General features: G+C 45.9%; 1 protein-coding gene across 2 annotated transcripts in view; it reads right to left on the bottom strand.

The window, feature by feature from the left end:
- LOC135377682 (uncharacterized) overlaps positions 1-23,441 on the bottom strand; it is a 160,308-nt gene that overhangs the window by 8,051 nt on the left and 128,816 nt on the right. For both annotated transcript variants that reach the window (XM_064610276.1, XM_064610277.1), the window contains 3 exons: positions 3,832-4,094; positions 2,760-2,887; positions 309-497 (listed from right to left, as the gene is read on the bottom strand). In XM_064610276.1, coding sequence (XP_064466346.1) covers positions 309-497; positions 2,760-2,887; positions 3,832-4,094 — 580 coding nt within the window. The remainder of the gene's footprint in view (positions 1-308; positions 498-2,759; positions 2,888-3,831; positions 4,095-23,441) is intronic.

The following is a 23,441-nucleotide window of genomic DNA, read 5'->3' as shown; positions in this document are numbered from 1 at the left end:
CCGCTCTCCCCTTCTTGTCAGCTTGTGCTTTGTGGTGTTACGCACAGTCAATTAACCTCCATTTACCACTCTTAAAACGGAACTTCACCGCATAACACGTTCCTATAGCCAACCATCATCCCGAATAACATCGTTGCCGCCTCTTGTTAAACGGCCTTTTTTGTGACGCTTATGCAGTTCAGGTAATTGTCATGTGGTGAAGTTCTGTTTTAAGAGTGAAGGTCGAGCCAATGGGAAAGCAAAAGCTGGCGACGTGAGCCCCTTCAAAGAGATACCTTTAACCGACCGTGCGCATATTTGTATTTTACCTCGTCATTAGAATCCGGCACTGATGATACTCCTTCGTCCGAGTTATTCTCCACACATTCGGCAACGAGTGTGGCCCAGTCATCAATGTGAGAGTCGGATGCAACACTCGCTTCTTCTTCGCACGTGCCATCATTGTTTAGGGATTCGGCTTGGTCATCCGTCTGGACACTCTTTGGCTCGTGGTCTTCCTGTAAGACAATAAAGGACACCCGTTAAGCACCGAAACATTGTGCACAGTGAAGTGAACCGTATATTCATTGATTCCTAGATTTGCACTCTTAAAAATGAACTTCACCGCATAGCACGCTCCGAGCCAACCATCATCTCAAATGATATCGTTATCTGCCCTGATTTGTTGAAAACGGGAGGCGTACGCCTTTTCTGTGACAATTATGAACAGCATAAGTGTCACAAAAAAGGCGTACGCCTCCCGTTTCCATCAAATCAGAGCAGATAACGATATCATTTGAGATGATGGTTGGCTAGGAGCGTGCTATGCGGTGAAGTTCATTTTTAAGAGTGTGGAATGTACAGTCTTATTTGCACGCTCACTATATCATCGTCTTGATTAAAAGAACGAAAACCGAGAGGCACGGGACACGTAGACAAACACGAATAAGTTCTCAAAAACTGCATCATCATGCACCAGTTAGCCTGTGCCCTCTCCCTTTTGGTTATCATCGTCTTGTTTTCCAGTTCCATTCGCATTCACACGTCTGTTCTCTCAATGTATTTAGTAAATACGCCTCTTTGAGACAGGTTTGTACGTACTCCCTCGAGCACCCTTCCGCCTACTGAACCACTTGCATTTGGTCTCTGTATACCTCTATAAACGAAAGTGAAAATTCAGCGATTGAAACGCCCTTTTAACGCTAGTCTAGCATACTAATTCTGAGCGCAATGTCTTCACACTACACGTCTTTTGCGGTCATGTCCCCGTTAAAAATTCATTCATAGAGATGCACTTTCAGATGGACTAGAGTCTAGACTGTCCACTACAGTGAACTCTCGTTATTATGACCATGGTCGGTCCCGAAAATTTTGGTCAAAATGCGGAAATGTCATATTAACGGGTAGGGATTTGCCGAGGTTCCACTGCATTGTTTCCCAGGAGTATGGTCGTAAAGCGCGTATGTCATATTAGCGAGGGTTCACTGTATAGACTATCACCTTGCTGAATGACGAGTCTGCTATCGTGGTAAAATGAAAATGGGACGGCCACCAATGGGTTGGCAAAGAAAGCAGGTATAGTCTGCTGCTGCCTCATCACGCATGGCGCGATAAGGGATGAATCCGGTACAAGCGCGCTGCCGGCGAGCGAACCGTAAATTCGAGTGCCTCTCATGAGCAGCAAGGCAGCGCTACCCAAAAGGCACGTCCTAGAATTCAACCGTTACCTCCAAATGCGCTGTTCAACAGGTTAAAAACTGTTGGAACGCACTCTTAAAACAGATGGTGAAAGGGCTCGCCGTTGTCGGCCTTACAGAGGTGGGCAACATCACGACTGACGCCCTAGGGGAATGTGCGTCCTGGGCCGACTTCTAAGGGAACTGTGCCGACATATGTCTGAAAGCGTCTGAGGAAAACCCAGGAAAAACCCCAGACAGCACAGCGGGCACAGAACTTAAAACAGAACTTCACCACGTCACACACTAGAGGCCAACCACTGCACAGAACCGATACAGTTATATCACCCATGATTTGTGGAAAGCGCGGGGCGTACACCCTTTTGTGACACTTAACACAACTGCATAGACGTCATAAAAAGGAGTACGCCTCCCGGTTTCAGCAAATCAAGGGACGGGAACGATGCCATTCGGGATGGTGGACGGCTAGGAGTGTGTTATGCGGTGAAATTCTGTCTTGACTTTCGGCCGCCATCATTGTAACATCTCCACCCCATCTCATATCATATCATATGATCTCATCCTGGCTACAGTCACGACGCTGCCCACACGTGAGGCCAACAGCGGCACGCCTGGGTCTCGCCACATCCACCAGCACCTGTATATTAACAATGCGATCACTTTCACGAGGGCCGGTGTCTCTTTTCTGCCTCAGAGTGTGTGTGTGGGGGGGGGGGGGGGGGAGCAATGACCGAGTCTTCACCCTTTTTCTTCGGCCTCTGTAGCGAATTTTTACTGCTTTACCCACTTATAACAGCGGCAAAATTACGTTGTGTACAGTTGTCTCTGCACAAAGCCCCAGAAAACGGAGGTTTCCCTGGACAAATGCGACCTTAATTGTACTATTACCAAGGCACATCAATGTATCATCATTAGAGGCAGAGCTTCTGCAGAGACCGCCCACTTGGATGCAAGAGTATAACATGTTACAGCGCCTTAGATTTCTTTGTTATGGACGATCTCTGATCACAATCTCTTTTTATTGTTGCTGAATTTCTATTTCCGTAAATAAACGCAGCAGGGGAAGCAGAGGAGGAGACTCACAGAACCGGGCGATGTCTCTAGGCTGTGATGGTAGACTGAAATTCCATGCGCTCCTTCAACGTGACAGACCAGCTCCCACCAGCTTCCGCATCTCGTGAGGCACTGGGCACAGACAGGCGATGGCATATCTGCGCAAGTATAAACCAGCGGATGACAGCACGAAGACTTTAAATAAGTTTGTTCAGAGCTGTAGGGTGGACACAACCTTTTACGATTCTCTGTGCATGATCTTGGGATAATTGTGAATAGTGGACTTCTGAACAGCGAACGTGCGCATAGTGAATAGCGAACTTGCTAGTAGAGCTCATGCGAAGTATTTTTTGGAGGGGGGGGGGGGATTTGTTAGGAATAGCGGAACAAGTCGGGAGACGAGTTCAATTTCTCCTCTTTTTTTTTCTTTACAAACAAACAAACAAAATACGATCGTTCAGTCATATAACTGATTTTGGTACTACGAAGCTACGACAGCTTTTTATAGCCGTTAATTTAATTTAGCTGTTAACAATTAATTTTCAAGTTTGTTCTGTCCTAATCATATTTCTACGTAACAGCCGTTACAGTAACCAACAGTGTTGTATCTCGGAATAATTGAAGAATTCGCGAAGCGTCAAACGAGCTGTATTGCTGTACAGAATATCGCATTATAAGCAGACGATGTACGTAAAGGCTTCGAAATCCGCTGTCTCCAATTCCAAATTATGTTTGTTTTGTGTGCTGCACCCTTATTAAGGCCACCAGAGTTGTCCATAGGTAGCGTCACAAAAAAAAAAAAAAAAAGAGTTGCAAAAGATACGCGACTCCAAGTAACTTTTCACATTATACCTTCGACATGTTGGATGAAACCTTTGATAAAGTCTTGTGCCACCCAGTCCTAATTTGAGACTTTAGAGGAAGGCTTTCTTCGCAATTTCTTTCAGCGTTCCCTTTTGCATGTGTTCTCTACTTGCGGTACCAATCCGCTACGACGAAATTTCGCTTGAGCTGACCTCATCTTGAACCTACCCAGGACATCAGACTCTGGATTGACCTCTAAGGTATAAAAAAAGACAAGCAGAAACAAAGCTCTACTGACCCACAGAGTTCTCCAGCGGAAGCATGCCATTGACTTGACAACGACACGTGAAACGAAGCCGGCATCGGTGACGCTTGTGTTCAAGTAGCTTCTGTAACCCCGGGAACACCTCACGGCAGTTGCCGCAGATGAGGATATCTGGATCGGCATACGTCTGCAGCTTCTTTTTGATGACACCTTTGTTGCTGCCGCCGGCACGATAGCTCACCAATTCTGTCCGCGCACGTTTCACTGGGGAGCCCAACTGGCGTGGAGTGGCGAAACTGCACAGCCATTTCTGCTTGTACTATATGCTCTTAAAACAGGACTTCACCTCATAGCACGCTCCTGGCCAACCATCATTCCGAATGCCATCGGTCTCTCCTTCGTTTTGTTGAAAACACGAAGGCCAATCATTTTTTGTGACACTCACGCAGTTCAGTTAATTGGCACAAAAAGGGTACGCCCCCGATTTCCACAAATCGGGACTGATAACGTTATCATTCTGTGTAATGGAAGGCCAATCATTGCACAGAATGATACCTTTATCGCTCCTGATTTGTGGAAATCGGGAGCGTACGCCTTTTTGTGACAATTAACGTAAATGTAAAAAAAAAAAAAAAAGCACTTGCCTCCCGTTTTCAACAAGTTAGGCGAGGAGAACGGTGCCATTCGGGATGACGGTTGGCTGGGAGTGTATTATGAGGTGAAGTCCTGTTTTAAGAGCGTACACTCTACAACGTTAAAACAAAAATACATAGTCATTCAAACACCAGTGTCGTAATGATGTTGATGCACTTACGGACGACTGCGAATTGAAGCGCCCGGATAACTGCTGAGAGAGTGATTGTAATACCAGGAAGAGTGGGCTGTACATGGGGACCAAAAGAAGTTGGGATATCAAGCAAATTGTAACAGTGTATAACGAAGCTATAAACAGGGCCTGGAAAGCAAGCCTTAGTCATTAAGTGTGTACACCTCCCCAACCTTCGCCCCGAGGAAGATTCCGATAGAATGCCGTTTCATCGGGTTCCTGGGGAAAGAGGGACACGCGTAAGGATATGGCTGCAGCATATATTTTCAAACCGAACTACCATAAGGCAGTAAGCTTGACAGCGTATTCTGTGCCGTGCATAATGGCACAAAATAGGCTCCGCCTCCCGTTTTCAACAAATCAGGGGCGAGAACGTTGTCATACGGGATGATGGTTGGCTAGGAGCGTTCTATGTGGTGAAGTTCATTTTTAAGCGTGTACCCACGTCATCCGTACACTCTTAGAAATGAGCTTCACCACATAGCACGCTCTTATAGCCAACCATCATCCAGAGTGACATCGTTCTTCTTCGAGATTTTCTGAAAACGGGGGGGGGGGGCGTACGCAATTTTTGTGGCATTGTGCAGTTCATAATTGCCACAAAAATGGCGCACGCCCCCAGTTTTCGTCAAATCAAGGGAGAGAACGTTGGCATTCGGGATGATGGTTGGCTAGGAGCGTGCTATGGGGTGTAGCTCTGTTTTTAGAGCATACTCTAAAACAGAGCTTCACCGCATAGCACGCTCCTAGCCAACCATCAGCCGGAGTGACATCGGGAGGCGTACGCCAAAAACGCCGAAAACGGGAGGCGTACGCCATTTTTGTGGCAATTATGCAGAAATGTTAGTTGTCACAAAAAGGCTTACGCCCCGCGCTTTCCACAAATCAAGAGTGATAGGGGTATCGCTCTGTACAATGGTTGGCCTTCAGCGTCTATGTGGTGAAGCTTTAAGCGTGTGCGATACTTCGTCGATGAGCAGCACAACCAGCATATTGAAGCGCTTTGAAATATAGGACGAAACATTGCTGTGTCACGCCACTTTGCGACGTCAAAACGATGTGCACCCTTGAATTCATGCTCTCCCTGTGCTTTTTCTTGCACGCTCTTCAAACAGAACTTCCCCACATAACACGCTGAATACCAACCATTGCACAGAATGATATGGTTATCACCCATGGTTTGTAGGAAGCAAGGGGCGTACTCCTTTTTGTGACAATGAACGTAACTGAATAAGTGTCACAAAAAAGCGTACGCCTTCAGTTTTCAATAAATCAGGGGAGAGAACGACGTAATTCGAGATGATGGTTAGCTACACCCTAAAAACTGAACTTCACCGCATAACATGCTCTGCGCTAACCATTGCTACGAATGATAAAGTTATCGCTCCTGATTCGAAGAGAGGGAGGCGTACGCCTTTTTGTGTCAAATATCATATATCCAAATTTTGTTTGTTGTGTTTGTGAAGTTGTGTTTTTACGGTACACGGGATACGGAACATCATGCACCATCATCGCCCGCTTCTTCACATGAAAAACCTCCCTCGAGGCATACAGGCCACGCTCCATAGGCTACGCACTGGATCTGCCTTCACCAACTCTAAACTATTCAAGATCGGCTCTAGGTGGTGACGCCCGTCTGTGGCATCTGTCAACAACCTCAAACAATCGAGCACATCCTGCGAGAATGCTGAGAACCATTCTGCGCGCGAAGCCCATCTCCCTCAATCCAGCTCTGGCACGCTGGCACACATACTCGTACTCTACCCCGGTGGTTCTTATGCCGAACGTTCCGCTAAAGCAAAAAACCTTGTTCTCTTTCTGCAGGAGGCGGGTCTTGCCCAACGACCTCTCTAGCCCTTTGCACCCCCCGACGGACTCACGCACCCACTACGCATCTCCACCCTTCATCCACCATTCGTTCTTTTTTTTTTTTTTTTTTCGTGCTATGGTCGTGACGCTGCCCACTTCTGTGTGGCCAACAACGGCGAGCCGATTCTGTCATTACCCCCCCCCCCCTCTTTTTCTTTTTTTAGAGTGTAGAGTGTAGGAGCGTGTTATGCGTTGAAGTTCTGCTTTAAAAGTGTACGCAGTCATGTCATGCGAAACCGTGATGACGTTGGCACTTGTCTATGAAAACCTACCCGGCGAAATACGGTACACTATAAGAGGATGTGAGCTTGGCCGCATGACCCAACTGCAAACACGGCATCTGTGCTGCCCTCATAGCTTTTTAATAAAATAAATATGTAAAGAATATATAAAAAAAAACACCCTGTATATTTCCTCTATACGTGTAGACGTGTAGGAACGTGATATTGCCATTCGAGAAGTATGCACGATATAGTCCGCAAGTGCGAAAAGTCAAAATCGAAAGCGGCGGAGCTGATACTGGAATACCAAACCCATACTGTATCTTCGCTAGAAACATGCACCCACGAAAACCTAACAGTGCGGCAATCGCTGCAACCGTTTCAGCAAACTCTGCTTCGTTCGTTTCCCGTGCCTGTTCTGGAAACTCGTCTTCGAAATCATCATCCCCATAAGCCTGGCGTTGATGTGATCTCGGGCGTATTGCTCTTGATACTTGTTTCGAGCGCCTGTATCCTTCTGCGTTGAGAGCAGTCACCTGCGCCGATCGTTGGGATCTGAAAATTCTCTTGGATCGAACGCTCGTGAGCAGGATGAAAGGAAGACCGCGGCAGGCGGGTGCAGGCGAGGAAGTCGGCCTTATAACCGTTCACCGTGTCGGAAATAGAAATGTAAGAACACAGGAATGTTAAAAGAGTAACACGCCGGAGCTCGCAGGTATTTTTCGGACGGGTACTAATCAGTCATCATGCGTGCCGGAAAGTTATTTTAACACTTGTACCAACGCCAAGGCTCAAGGGAACCAGGTGAAGTCCCCGGAGTTCGAGCTACTGACACGCATAGAAAATCATAACGCGTATACATAGCGGCTAAACAGCGCATCAGTGTGTCTGTGAGCGGCGAGTTTCGTGGAAAGCGGCAAATTATTCGGGACACATTTAGGATTTTCCAGGACGTGATCTATCGAAGACGAGATTTGGGCAGGTGTTTCATTCTTCTTGTTTTTGTTTTTCTTTGTCAGCACGACGTTTTGTCCAGGGATTCTGCGTCACTGAGAGTGAGAGCTGCAAATCAATCTTCAGGGAGCCAGTACCACACGGTGTAAAATCACACACAGTAAATACATTGCGCCGAGCCGATACAGGGTCGACGCGATAGAGTGTCGCATCGACCAAGTGCGACGTCAGCATATTGAATGATAAAATATCGCTTCCTTAAACTCTACCGTGCATCTTCGTCATAGACCAAACTGAGCACAAGTAAAAAAGGAACGACGAAAATGACCCGTGTCCGTTCGGACGTGCAGCAGCGACCTTTGTCGCCGTCTATACGGGCTCGATCAGTATATATTAGCACGTAACGCATATCGTGCGGTCATGTGGGCAATGCACACCGTTCTTCCGTGAACTCATTCAAGCAAAAACAAAATACATCCATATGTCTATACGTTTATGCGATCCCAGTGCATGTGAGGCGAGTGCGGTCAAACCTTTCCGCTTGATTCCTGCCGAAAAGTTATATACTCTCGAAGATAATATATGTAACTACTAGATGACTAATTGCCTAAAATTACCTAATTAGCTGTTTAATTAGGGGCTTTCGGGCAAAAGTGAGATACAGAATGGGTGAAAATCCTCGTTGAACGCCAATCTATTATTTAAAATTCATGAAACGAGCACGTAAGTTGAACTATCCATCGTCGAATACTGCCACGCAAATGAGTCGAAACGAGAACTACGTGCCTCAAGAGCGCATGACATACATCGTCGTCGGCTTATCTGGGCCGCAAAGCGGCGGTGGTGGTAGTGCTGAAAAATCTCGCCGTTGTAGGTGGGCAACGCCACAACTAACGCTCTGGGGGAATATGCGTCCTGGGCCGTCTTCTAAGGGAACTGTGCCAACATATGCCTGAGAGCCTCTGACATATGTCGGCACAGTTCCCTTAGAAGTCGGCCCAGGACCCACATCCCCCCACCCCACCCCACCCCACCCTACCACCACCACCACCAACAGAACGACAGAGCCGCAAAGCGGATGTTCTGGCCGTCAGATCAGCATCTATTTCGATCATCTCCATCGCTACAAAGCAGGTGGCCTTCTGACGTGGAATGAGCGCAGTCCTCCCTTAGCTTCTGAGGCGCGCGGTTTCGGTGTCGGCTCGTTGGCATAGCAAAATTCGGCGATGTATATTTCAACCTACGCGCTCGTTTCAGGATTTAATAAAGAATAGAAATGCTTTCAACGAGGACTGTCTCCGATTGTGCCATCTCACTTTTGCCCGAAAGCCCCTAATTAAACAGTTAATTAATAAAATTTACGTAATTAGTCGTTCATTAGTTACATACACTCGGAGAATGTCAGCCACGTCGTATAACCCATCTGAAACAAAAAAACAAAAAACAATAAAACGGTATATATGTTGTTCTCGTAGCTTTCTTATAAAGATATGTAAATAATAATAATAAGAAGAAGAAGAAGAAATAAAAGAACAAACGCCCTGTATATTCTCGGCATTTTTAGTATGTGCCGTGGTGGAGGGTTGTCCAAATGAGAATTTACGAAGATTTGGACCCGTAAAATTCACCTGCGGCTACGTGATGCCGCGAGGAACGAGCACCAACAACATAAAGCTAATGCGCGATGTATTGAGTATGGCATACACATTTTCGAAGTTCTATGTGACAGCATTTCGGAAGTTCCCATCGTACAATCCATATTGTGCAAAACTGCATAAGAAAATACTAGAACATAAAGACACCAAAATATGAACTCGGGCTTCCAGGCTTAAAGGGGCCGTAAACAGGCCACCAAACATTTCTGAAATAATGGTACCCCATGAACGAACGCAGATCATAATACCCACATATACATTTCGTTCGGCTCGTGCCAGCTCATTGACCCATATAACTGCTTTCAGAGATGAGTAACCAGCGAGCCTTCCTCCACCACGCATACGTCACATGGCTACGTAGCGTTTTGCCGTCCAATCGGGGGGCCGAGCTGCGCACATGACGTTTCAAATTACCAGCCAATAAACATACTTCGTTATCAGCTGTGAGTCGGAGCGCTCAGTTTGTTTGTGTGAAACGACGTTTTGCGCTCCGTGGTTCCGAAATTCAACGTCATGACATCTTCAACATCTCCGGCTTGCGCAAACGTCAACAGTTGGGCTGCTATCACATGACGCGATTCGAACCCGGGTTCCTCCCAGCCACGACGTGACATGACCAGCACGCTATCCACTCTACCACGCGAGCTGGTGACGCGATGCCGCGTGGCTCAAACCAAAGTACGGCAGCCCAGTTGTCGGAACCATTCGAAGATGACGAAGATGTTCCATCGCGCACCTACCTAAGATGCCGGAACTATACCGGAACTGTAGTCCCGGATATTCATTCGCGCTCGTGGTGTGCTGCGTGCTACTGCCTAGAAAACGTAGTGCGCGTATGATACCTAAATTAAACGCATTTCTATTTCAGTTTAAGGCTGTAACTGTTTAGATTTTGAATGGAAGAGGATTCACGTTCATCTAGTCCAATTCCGCATTTGAAAAAAAAAAATCATACGTGGAACACTCGATCGTAATTGGTGAGGAAAGCGCTGCATCAAAATGGGACGTAAAATTACAGCGCGGGGCGGAGCTAAATTGCGAAAGAGTGCAGCGAATATTTCATCCGTATGCAAGCGCCTTTTGTTTTTGAGCGTTAGTAATTGCAAGGAGTTTTCTGCCTAAGTTTCAATAATATAACACAAAAGAAATGTGCACATTTTGTACATGTTTACTGCCCCTTTAATCATGTTTGACTATAGCAAACGCTGACCTCTTAAAGCACGTGGTGATAGTGGTGGTGATGGTGGTGGTGATGGAACTGCTTGCCGTATACATGTCATTCTCAGGTAAACATAAACAAGCCCCCATCACAACCTCCGGTGCCACGAAGATTTCCGGTCGTTCCGCGACTAAAGACGCTCGGAACCAGCCACTATGCAGAATGACATCTTCCACTTTCCTGGTTTGTTGAAAATGGGAGGCGTACGCCTCTTTGTGGCAATTTGAATTGCCGTAAAAAGGGGGATACGGGCTTCTCTCTTCTCAAATAAGAAGCGATAGCCGTGTGAATCGGCATAGTGGTTGGCGCAGAGCGTTTTTGCTGCGAAACCGGATGTCGTTTTGGCAACAAACCGGAAGTGGTGCAGAAAGGCATATAGTCGGCCACGCCACAAAACGGCCTACGCCCCCCCCCCCCTCTCTCTCTCTCTTCCAATCAGAAGCGATAATCCTATCATTCGTGGCAATGGTTGTCCAGCAGCGTGTTATGTGGTGAAGTTCTGTCTTAAGATTGTGCAACACAAAAAACAAACAAGGAAGGGGTCTGGTCCAAACAACAGTCAAACCAATGAGATACGCGAGAAACGTGCGCCCACACGAACACCTATACACTCTTAAAAAATGAACTTCACCGCATAGCACGCTCCTCATAGCCAAGCATCATCTCGAATGATACCGCTATCTGCCCTGATTTGTTGAAAACGGGAGGCGCACGCCTTTTTTGTGACACTTATGCTGTTCATAATTGTCACAAAAAAGGCGTACGCCTCCCGATTTCAACAAATCAGGACAGATAACGATATCATTTAAGATTATGGTTGGCTAGGAGCGTGCTATGCGGTGAAGTTCATTTCTAAGAGTGTAGCTGTCTTCTGAGCTGCCCTCCCCAGGCATTATAGGCATTATTAGCGTCTGCAGGATGCCCACGAATCGCACGAAGCTCGAATTACACTAAGATGATACTTTGGTCCGCATCTCTCTCTCTCTCTCTGATCCTCTGGGCCTTGCCTCTGGTTACACTTTTCGCGACATCCGTAGGGCGTGTAACGCATGCCGTGGAACAAAAGCCGCGGATGATACACGCGCAGTCCTTCTTTTTGTGCGCGTTTAATTCTTCCAAGGCGAAAAAAATCGATATTTTTAAAACGCTACCGAGAGTTCACTATACCGCCGCTCTCTGAAGATAGTATTATGAATGGCAAGCTTTTGTAGTCTAACCTCCGCCCGCGCAGGCAGAGTTTTCCCGCCTTGAAATACGGGGTTCCAATAGTGAATATCGCAGAGAGGATACTGCGTGCGTCTGTTCTTCGCTAGCGTTATATCATTTACCCTAGAAGACAAGCAAAAGGAAATGGGAAGAAAAGGACAGGGGTTTTAGTTGGAAGTTAGAAGGGATGCTTTCGGTTTGAAAGTATAACAACGTTTCTTTATGTCATATGCGCGCTGTTTTAAAGAGCACCTTCGTTTTTCTTGTGTGCTGCCAATAGGATACAAGACTCTGCGAGACATCGTAGGGCGCGAAAGTGCACTGAGTAGCGAGCCATAGGGTTATGCTTATAAAATAATGACAATACAGGTCATGAATCCTCGTCGCCATGTTTAATACTTTATTTATCAATGACGCTGCCACCTCAAGGCGTCATCTATGCTTCTTGAGTTCACGTATTGAAGCGTCACAACGGCACGCCTTCAACGTAACGCTGGCGTGAGTTTAGAGTTACTGTAAAGGATGGCGCGAGATGAAATGCTGAAATATGCATGCACTGCCACTGCGCCGCTATTATATATAAAAAGAACGAAAAGAAATGAAGAAAATGAATGACACTACTTCAATTTTCCAACCTATGGTCCTGTATCGAGAAACAGGTGCCATTAAAGACTTGCAAAGAAAAACCTTCGGTGAGAATCTGACAGACCATCCTTCATTTAAGATGGAGTGATTACGCTTTCGTGGTGGCGTGCCCATCGCCGGAAACAATGGGATTCGTTTTGCAGCAATGTTGCTGAACTGAAACGAAATTCTGGGTATACACTGATTTAACGAATTCTACAGGAACGCAGAACATCAGAAGCGGAAGCTGAATTGAAACAGGTGCGCAAATACGTGACGATTTGACACTGCTTTCGGAGATGCGAAGATGCTATCGAACATCGGGTACGCGAGTTGAAACCATCTGCCCTAAATTCAATTATCGCAAAATCTACGCAGGAGCATTTCGTGCAGACTTCTGCCTATACGAACATGTACTAGCGGTGATTTTTTTTTTTTTTCACTTGTCACACTGTTGCAAATAAAAGAGGACTTAAAGGGGTAAAAATGTGCATTCACTCTCATTCAGCGCATACCAAAACAAACCAAATCAAATCAACTTTATTTAATTTTTACACGCATAGAAGTATACGAACTGTGTAGTCCCATAGCCAATGATAGTAATATGTGCGCAAGTAAATGTGCATTGCAACATGCCTAGCTTCAACCCTCTGATTTCCCGAGAGCGCAGAAGAGGTCTTTAAAAAAGTGTTTTGCGAGCATTGCAGTTACGCCTGCGTAAAATCATTGCACATACCTTCGTGCAGTTATGACGTCAGTTACGAAGGAGCTTGATGCGCAAAGCAGCTAACGTATTTTACCCAGTGCCGCTTCAGCTGTTGCTCTGTGACCACTGAAGCTGCAGACGAGGTGCTGACAGCTTATATGCGTGAGGCAAAATGGCGCTGTCGGCGTGGTCGACTCGAAGGTGTCAAGTGAAGTGATGATTGCCTGACATGCGATGTACGCGCACGCGGGATCGCAAGGATAATGCAGTGCGAGGTCAGCAGTGACGAAGACTGGCGTGCATGATCCGGTTAGCGGTATGGCCAGGAAGCAACAAGTTATAACTTAACCCTTAAAGGGGCACCAAAGTACAAAAATTTCACCTCACGGAATGAAAGATGTCATTGTCTTGACGAAAATACAAAAAAAAAAAAAAAAAAGAACGCGCCCTTAACAGCGAGCTCTGGAGTAGTCAGTCCTGGGTAGCTTGGGACTAACATCTCCATTTTTAATGCGTTAGCATTAGAACCCCCATGTCAGAAAAAGTTGACCGTCGACGAGTGTCTGTCTGAGGCCTCGACATTGGATTGGATTGGATTGAACTGGTAATTGGAATCCTAGGGGAAACAATTCTAAAACTCCCGAACCGTACCTCTAGGTTTAAGGTTGCAGATACGCTACACTGTTAAAACAGAACTTCACCACATAGCACGCTCATAGCCAACCATCATTCGGAATGATATCATTCTGTGTATTGATTTGTTGAAAACAGGGGGGAGGCGCCTATCTGGGACAGATTATCTCGTCCCAGATAGGCGCCTCCCCCCTGTTTTGAACAAATCAGGACACAAAATGATATTATTCGGAATGATGGTTGGCTAGGAGCGTGCTATGTGGTGAAGTTCTGTTTTAACAGTGTACGATGTTAGCTAATGCTAACGCATATCTACCGCAAAAATTTCATTGATTGTCCTCATATTTTTTTTCTTTACCAATCAATCAATCTATCAATACAAAGAAAGAAAGACAAAGGACTCATCCGTTGCGTCGTTGGTGATTTATGCGAGAACGCTATAAAGGTAACGGCACCTTTAATCCATGCGAGGCGAAATTTTTGCACTTTAGTGGCTCTTTAATAACCCGTATACCTATACTGTAGTTATTGATCCGACTGGTAAACAGAAAATTCAACATACTACTGCTAAAGCAAGTCATTCTCGCGGTAGGCTTTCAAATAAGCCATTCACCTGTCGCCGTCTTTCGCGAGGAAGGAACGAAGGTATACCCTAAATTGGCTGCGCTTCACATCGAATCAGAGCGTTGAGTCTAATCTACATCGTGAATTCGCCTCTAATTGAGCGGAATGATGTTTGCTTGAGAGGTATGCGAAGTCGCCGTTGCGACGTCCCATTTGTCGCTGGCAGTGCGTCCTCTGTGGCAACACTTGGCGTCAGACGCCCTTAATGACACACAGCCGAGCGGAACGAGGACGCTACATTTAAATGTAAATACTTCCTTCGTACAAGGTCGATTTGAAACATATTCTATTTAATAAGATAAAACAAACTTTATGCGAATGCATACCGTGATAGGAGGATAGTATTTCGCTTATCAGCGTTGTTCCTGTTACTAAAATAATAACGTGACACCGATACTCGTTACTGAAGTAACGAAATACGGTTACCGTTACTCATAAAAAGTAGGGTGTTTTAGGAGAGCGTAGAAGTTTTACGATAACGTCTGCGAAAGCATGAAAGCCAATCGCCTGATTGCTTTGGAGTGGCTGACATCACGTTGCTGATATCTGAGAGACTGACAGCGATACGGAGTCGAAATCCGGGGGCGCTTACGATTTCCTAAAACTCCCTCGTAACGCGATACTAAGGCGCTACTTTTCCTGAAATTAGAAATATTATTTTTATTTGCACTGTAACGATGGCTTTGTTTTCATGACCTTATTAGTATTGTATTCGAAGGCTCTTGCTACAGCAGGTCATGTAACCTTGTTCAATGAGGCGTGTGCAAAAACGTCACGTTTCGTCACGTGACATGGGAAACATACTCCCGCACCGGAGTCACAGTAGGAGGGCATGACTGAGTTGTTGCGGTATGCGTGCAATTACGAGAGGAAATTGTAATAACACACGCTGCTGCCTCACTGCCAGTTCGGCCCGTAGTATGACACCTGTGACGCATCTCCATTTTTCCCATGTCACGTGGCTGCACGTGACGTCATGAGCACGAGCCTCATTGAAGCAGGTCATGGTCTTTTCATTGTGTATGCATATATGGTAGTGTAGTGAAGGTGGGGAGAAGTATATGTGGTATGTGTGTGTCGTATGACCAAGGAGAAACCATCCTGGTATGCGCTAGACAGTTTGTCTCTGCGCAGGGGAGAGGGGAAAGATTGGGGGAAGGGTGTAATGGCAGGATCGGCTCGCGGTTGTTGGCCACAGAAGTGGGCGTCGTCACGACTATAGCAAAAAAAAAAAAAAAGAAGGACGGACGGATGGAGGATAGAGGATGAAGGGTGGAGAGTTAAAAGGTGGGGAAAGATTGGAGTAACCACGTGACGAAGTGTCTGTCCAATCACAAGGCAGAAATAGGAAGGTACTTGTAGACCAGCATGGGACCACAGAAGAAACCACGTGCTCATCCTAGCCTTGAGTTGTTTACTGCTACCTTCTGGTTTGGGAGAGGGAGCAATGAGGTCGCTCCACGGACAATAGGAGAGAGGGGGAAACAGGGGAGCTGCGCAGGTGGCTGACCTATTTCCATAGTGTATTAAAAATGTGGACTCAGTGTGCGAGTCAGTGGGACGAGGCAGCTTAGCTACAGAATGCAGAGTGTACAGTCAAAGCCTTGATCCCGATTTGCTGTCAACAGGACCCTGACGGAATTCATAAGAGTGTCGCATTGTCTTCAGTCAAAGCTGAATGGTCATTCTCTTCAGGGTCCAAGCAAGCAATGGGACATTTTTTGAGGTATTATCGCAGTTATGGAACACGTGGGAGTATGTACAGCCCTTTTGTATTGCGGTTCCAGCGACACAGTTCATAAATGAAAATGTGGGTAGGAATTTTGGCTAAAGTAATACGTAACAATATTGTAAAATTACATTAATGCTGCCGGAGGTTCTAGTCTACGATATTTCTCAACTGTAAGACTGAATAATTTCCCTGTCTTGTTTTTCTTTTCTTTTAGGTTTTTTTTTTTTTCATTTTCTGCACACTTAAAAACGAACTTCACCGCAAAGCACGCTCCTAGCCAGCCATTATCTCGAATGATATCGTTATCTCCCCTGATTTGTTGAAAACGGGAGGCGTACACCTTTTTTGTAACACTTATGCTGTTCATAATTGTTATTATTGTTAAATTATTATTATTCATTTCTAAGAGTGTGTAACATGTTAGTGACCGGGTTCCAAAAAATACCTTCATATCCTATCTTCTACCTCACATGCGAGTTTCAAAAGCCTTCAATTTTCTTGTTCATGTATAGGCGCTTATGTATGGTCATTGTGCACTCACTGTTTTTATGCTCTATTTTGATCTATTAAAGCACTGATTCTTCGACCTGCACGGAGCTAACCAAATGTTTACGCGCAATTCAACACGTTGAGGACACAACACAAACATCTGAGAAGGTATACATGGCGATGGCGGGAGCGCAAAAGCACACACGGAGGCTAAAATAGAACTGCCTCTCTTTTGGTCCCAGCTTTTTAGTTATGAAGGAGCTAATTTGGAGCCCAAGGCAGCTAACCTATTTTACACTTTATGCTATTTTAACAGGTGGGGAGTGCGTTCTTCCTGTGTGCGTTAACTTATCTTTGTACGTATCTGCTCTTAACAAGCGCGCAAATCAAGTTAGAAAGATGCGAAAAACCATTAGTCACGGTTTTTGCTCTGATGTCAACCGAGTGGAGGTCGGAAACAGTTTCGACACAGGGGTTGTTTACTCCGCTACAACTCGTCTATGAGTTTTGTTCGAGAAGAACTGCAGCGGGTTGTCCCATCTTCAAGACTGGAACTGATAGTTTGTAACAGTAGAGGTCGATAAATTTTCACAATTAAAGTCACGTTGGAAACCATACCATCGTAGTAGCATTGGTGTCTACATTAAACTTTTCGGATGCGGAGGTATTGTTGCGTAGCAGTGCATGATTTTTAAAGGACAAAGCTCTGACATAGTAAAAAAAAATCAGAAATGAATAACTACACAAGCATGCAATGCCCTTACAATGTGAAGGTACGGCGAAAGGATTGCTTTCGGATAGGTTTTAATAATTCCTTGCCGTCTAGACATTTTCGAAAGGGCGGCGGCGACGTGTCCTCCTGGCGGATGATATTCTCATGGGAACAAGTCAGCGGGTACATGGTCACATGTGGTTCGAAATGACTCCACCGAGTGTGCAGACTCAAGAGAGCGTAGGCGGCAAATGAAAGACGAATTTACAGAGGTCTTCTAGACATCCATGACCAAATCTGCGTATATGCAGAATGCATTCTACAGTACTGTACATTCGATTCCGTTGCGGAAGACGAAGCCAATGTGCATGAAAATAAATTGGCCTACCTTCTGCACGCTCGTCGTATCTTTTCATTTCGTGCTTCGGATGGCGAGATACTCCTGCGTTTCGTAGGAGTTACCGACACTGGAACGTTTCGGCGTTCCTTTAGCGCTCTCTGATGTAGACAATAGGCTCCTGATGACTGAATAAGTGATCTGCTGTACACAGGCTTAGTCATCGGCTTCTTCATTTAGTCGCTGCAAGGCTGCTCGCTTACCTTCGTCCAACATTATCGTCTGAGAACCGGGCACGCACATAGTGTTTGGTAGATTCTCCTGCGTACATTACGCCAATGCAGCGAAAGCACGCTTCACAGGAGACGGCCACGGACGGAAGGACGGAGCACGCTTTCTCTGGCTTTAGTCCCTACAGCACAACGTTACTGGAACAGGGCGGATTAAAGATTACAGATCAGTCGAAATCGAAAAGTGACACCTGAAATAAATGAAGGACGAAGCACGAATATGACGATCTAATCATAAGCCTTCGTGCATGAGACTGCGCTTCACAAGAAGGCCGACAATGTGGAGCGAGCTCTCATTGGTCTTCTCAAATGACATGTCCAATCATCGCGGAATATCATTTGAAGAGACCTGTTGCAGGCCTCTCCGGATTGTCCTGCTTCTTCAGAGGGAGAGGGAAAACGTACATTGCGGTTCCTTTCGCTCATAAAACACGGACGACGCAACAGAGGAATCTCGTTCCTTTTGTGTTGGCGTATAGGTAACGGAATCTTGGATTCCGCAAGGAGAAATTTTTGCGCTTTAGTGCCCCTTTGATTGCGTCAAGATTGCGTACGTCCAGCTCTCTCCTCAGAGCAAGTTATCGATAACGATATTATTCGGTGCAATCCTTGGCGCTGCATGTTGTGCTGTGGAGATCTTTTTTTTTTTTTTCGTGTGTGTGTGTGTGTGTGCGTGCGCGCGTGTTTATATCTAGAATGCCACTCTGCATTTATTATTGTTTATTTTATTTGTTTATTTCACAATACTCGGGACCTATACAGGTCCTTGCAGAACAATAACATGAGGTTTAAGATGGGGTAATTGTTCCACAGCTCTTACAAATTTCTTTACACACTCCAAAGACACAACTGAGTTGGGCAGTCCTGTTCCACTCATCTGTAGTGCGCGGTACCAACGAATACTTGAAGGAATCGACGGAACAATTGTTTTAGAGTAGAAAAAAAAATTCAACAATCGATTAATCCTGCGTCTTTCGGATAGGCTTTGCAGATTAGCAGAGTTCCTCATATCACTTATAGATTGTTACCTACCATATCGCGAGAAAATGAATCTTAGCGCACAGTTCTGAACCCTGCGCAGCACCGTCAATGCCTGCACTTATTTCATCAGTTCTTGACGTCTACCGGTCTGCTTGAACTCCCCTAACCTCAGAGACTTTTGCATGAGTGCGGAGATGTGATCTATAGGACTTCATCGCACTACATCACATGTGGTCGACTGGATGAACTACACTCTTAAAAATGAACTTCACCGCACAGCACACTCCTAGCGAACCAACATCTCGAATGATATCGTTATCCGCTTTGATTGTTGAAAACGGAAGGCGTACGCCCTTTTTGTGACACTTATGCTGTTCATAATTGTACGATAATAATTGACAGTTCGGACGCCCCCGCATATGTAGTATCTCACTTGCTATGTGTTCCGTCATGTGTGTGTGCGTGTATCATCTTTTTCATCGCCATCCCACTCATATATTAACGCATGTGCCCTGAGGTATGGTATCGTAATTGTTGCGGTGAATAACCTCATCCAATTGACATTCATGCAGTTGCTGTTGCTTTTGAACCTTTTTAGTCGATGTATGTGATCTTTTGTATGCATGTATGCATTGAAAATGGTCTTCCAGCGAACGCTTTTTCTGATTAAAGCAGAACGCTGGTACACGGAGCATCTAGCTAAAAAAAAAAAAAAAAAAGCAGCAGCGATTGCCAACGATTTTGCCGAGCGCACGTAGCTGTTTTTCTCTTTTTCGTCTGTGCTTTGTGGTCTGCAAGACAGCCGTGAGTTCACACTCTTGTTCCGCACTATAAAGGGTCATCTAACGAGTTGGGCGTCCTGCAGTTAGAAGCTAAAAAGAAAAGACAACGCCAAGCAAGCCAGGTTCTGAAAACTACCGCGCCAGTTGCCTGAAACCAAGAAAGTGAAGCTCGCAAGAAATGCCGTCCGTGCACCACATTTGACCCTTAATCATCCACTGCGAGACTGTTCTCTCGGCTACCTAATGTCTCGTGAACAACAAAGCGCCGTGCTAGAGTGCACACCTGAACGAGTAGCAGAAAGAACGTAAAATGTCACGGAAAGGTCTTTCAGCGCGCTTATGGAGGACATACCAGCTAACAAAGCATAAACGCATAGCGCGAGCTCATAACCTCTATGAACAGAAAAAGAACAGGACCATACAGAAAACAAAAATTTTCATGATGGAACAGCGCGTGCGGGCACTGAGTTACGCCGTAATTGTTCTCCGTGTTGCCGTAAAATTCTCCTTGTGCAACATGTGTGAGTAGCTTCCGCAAAGCGTTCCAGTTTACAATAATCTGCTGCACTTCTATGAGTTTACATTTAGTAGCAGACACACTATGGTCAAGCGCAGCATGAAGTGCATGCGCTGACAAATGATGAAGTTCTTAAGACAGTATGCGTGCACCGAAATCGAAGAACCCTCTGCAACTAATGTAACCGTTCTCCCCTTCCCCTCCCTCCCTTTTCTCTCCCCCCCGCCTCTGCAATACGAAAGCAGTGATGGAGAACACGTTCTATTACGCTTTCCTTGACGGAAGAGTGAGACAGTTGAACAGCTTTTCTCGAAATGCGAAACAGACCCGAAGTTCGCAAGTACTTTTTTTTTTTTCGTTCCGTGTTAACGCCGCGAAGCAACTGTGACTATGAGCGGACCAGCGGCATGGCCGAGCGGTTTAAGGCGTCCCGCTCGTCCGTGGTAGCCAAGGTCGTGCTGAAGACTGGGAGGTGGTGGGTTCGAATCCTACCGCCGGCTGTGCTGTCTGAGGTCTGCCCTGGGTTTTCCGAAGGCTCTCTAGACGAATGTCGGCACAGTTCCCCCTGAAGTCGGCCCAGGACGCATACTAACCGCCGTGTCACCCACTCCTTCCTGCTGTCCTCTCTCCATCTGTCCACGTCTGTACGCCGCTCATAGCGACAGTTGCTTCGCGGCGCTAACACAGAATCAAACAAATACACTATGAGCGGAGCTACAGACGTGGACAGATGGGGAAGAGACAGCAGGAAGGAGTGGGGGACGGGGGTTAGCATGCGTCCTGGGCCGACTTCAGGGGGAGCTGTGCTGACATTAGTCTGGAAAGTCTGCCGCAAAACCCAGGGGAAACCCCGGACAGCGCAGCTGCGGTGTGGGAATTCGAATGCTAGAATACGCGTAATGCTTCTCATTTTCTTTTGAAGGGAAAAAAGCATAAATATATGGTGCCATACAATCTCCATCACAAACTTCCTACATTGGCCCCTTGTGGTGAATCTCTCGCTATATCGAATTCGAAAAGGAGACACATTGATCATCCCCTCCATCCACCTTCACACTCTATTTCGGGCTCAGACGGAAGTGATAGCAATAATAATTTAGCCTGAAGTGTCGCAAAATTAAATTACTTCGAATTTTATGGTCGTGATCGGAAGAAGGGAGACCTTTTGTACATAGGGTAATTGAATGAGGCACATTTGAATTCCTTTTGAGCTGACAAGTCGCGGCCTGCGTTCTGTGGGAAGGCCGCTGGAATGCCACTGCAATTTACGAGGCTCACAGAGTGCTGTAACGTTCCCACTGTGCGCATATGCAACGCATTCAGGCAGAGGTACTCGAGAAATGTCAGCTGTGAGTTCGCTCGTAAATTAGACGAGTTCGCCGTTTAATGAGCCACATGTGTGGATCGCTGTAAGCAGGAAAAAAAAGATACATGCGAAAAATGCGTCGCACCTGAACGTTATCTGGCTGGCACACCAGCAAGAACTATTTGTGAATACCGGTTGATTCACTGCTACTAAGGTCAAGCTCGTTCGATATAAACCTCGTGATTTCTCTGCAGCACTATCCTCGTTCTGCGATACAAAAAAAATAAATGATTACGCTTCAATTATTTTAGCTCCTGTTGTATCTATACTGAGTGCATTGTTGACTTTGTCACTTAGGCTCTTGGAGGATCTATGTGTTGTGCTTGTCCCCAGATGGAGCTCGCCACGGCTCGTTCGCTTACCTGAAAATATGTGACTGACATAGTTACAGAAACGCAGTCCACACTCTTTGGAGCAACGAAATAATTTCGAGTAACACGTGTTGTGCACGAAAATGCGCCCAATCTAACAAAAAGACTTTTACCGGCCTGCTTGATCTTCTTTAACCTCATCGCGCTACATCACATGTGATCAACTGCAGGAACTGTTAACACAGACAGTTACGACGCCCCCTTATACATATAGTCTCTCATTTGCTATATGTTCTGGCATGTGTACGTGCGCGTGTGTACGTCATCTTTTTCATCGCCATCCCACTCATGTAAACCCATCGTGCACTGAGGTCTGGTATCGCAATTGGTGCGGTGAAACACCTCATCCGATCGTCATTCATGTAGTTGTCGTTGTTGACTTCAAAGCGAAAGGTTGCCCAACAAAATGACGCAAAGCCGATATGGTTTGAGAAACTAAAAGATTACTATACGCTATCGAAGGGCGTTCAAATACGCACAATAACTTTTCTGAATGTCCAGGAAAGCAGGAGCACAATGCAAACACACACTGAAGCGGGCGATACGACACTCAGTTAGCCACCGCGTCCCTTTTTTTTTTTTTTTTCAATAAACATATCCCCCCCCCCCCACCGCGTCGTTTTTTCTGCTGCAAATGTGTGTGCCTCGCATCAGTCGATTGCCCCCTCTATCCTCACTGCAGAATGACATTCGCCTTCTTATAGGCGACGATGATGAGAGCGAGAGATCAAAAGGACGCCGGGCGTACTCATTACAACGAATGCTAACGATTAAATGCTTCTATTTTCATAGCAACCTATTTCTTTAGTTGCATGCATCGATTGCAAAAACATTTCTGTGCAGTTAACGCAGTTCGTGGTGTACAGATGTGTCATATTTTTTAAGGGTTTACGCAGGGCCGGTGCTAGGGGTGTGCGGGGCCTGAGGCAAAGGCACATCGTGGGGCCTGTTTCACACGATTAAGTGCATACTTGATATTTAAAAAAAAGTAATCGCGGGGCCCATGCAATCGCGGGGCTTAAGGCGGTCGCCTTACTCACCCCCCCCCCCCCCCTATCGCCGGCCCTGGTTTTACGCTTCCATTTTACATCAGTCTAGCAGGGAGCACGACTTGTTGCTGGTAGTAAGCCCGTGGTCAAGAAACCCATTAGTTTTTATATTTGGTAGTAGGAGTGTCGCTTACTCGAATAACTTTCAACCGTTTTGTAATGCCGGTGTAAAGATATCGTGGCGTGTTTTGGTGCGCAATTTCATCTTTATTTTCATTTCATAATTTCAAAATGGAACAAAATCTGAATCAGCTAATTTTGTAGCAAAAATTACTTTAACTTTCTACGCCCCTAGTTCTCACAGACACAGAACTCACTGAAATTTCTCTGAAGTTTCAATTATAGCCGGGTGTTTTCTTGCCTTTCGCGATGTCCATGTGCGATACAGCACGAACCCCTCTAACGAAATAAACGACAGCACTCTTCCGCATAGAGGAAGCGCGAGAAAGCCACTTTCGAAGTAGCGGTACTTTGCTGCAT

The sequence above is a fragment of the Ornithodoros turicata genome, chromosome 1, assembly GCF_037126465.1.
Source record: "Ornithodoros turicata isolate Travis chromosome 1, ASM3712646v1, whole genome shotgun sequence".
Classification (NCBI taxonomy): Eukaryota; Metazoa; Arthropoda; class Arachnida; order Ixodida; family Argasidae; genus Ornithodoros; species Ornithodoros turicata.
Note: the sequence above shows the minus strand (reverse complement) of the source record. Positions and strands in the feature narration are given on the sequence as shown.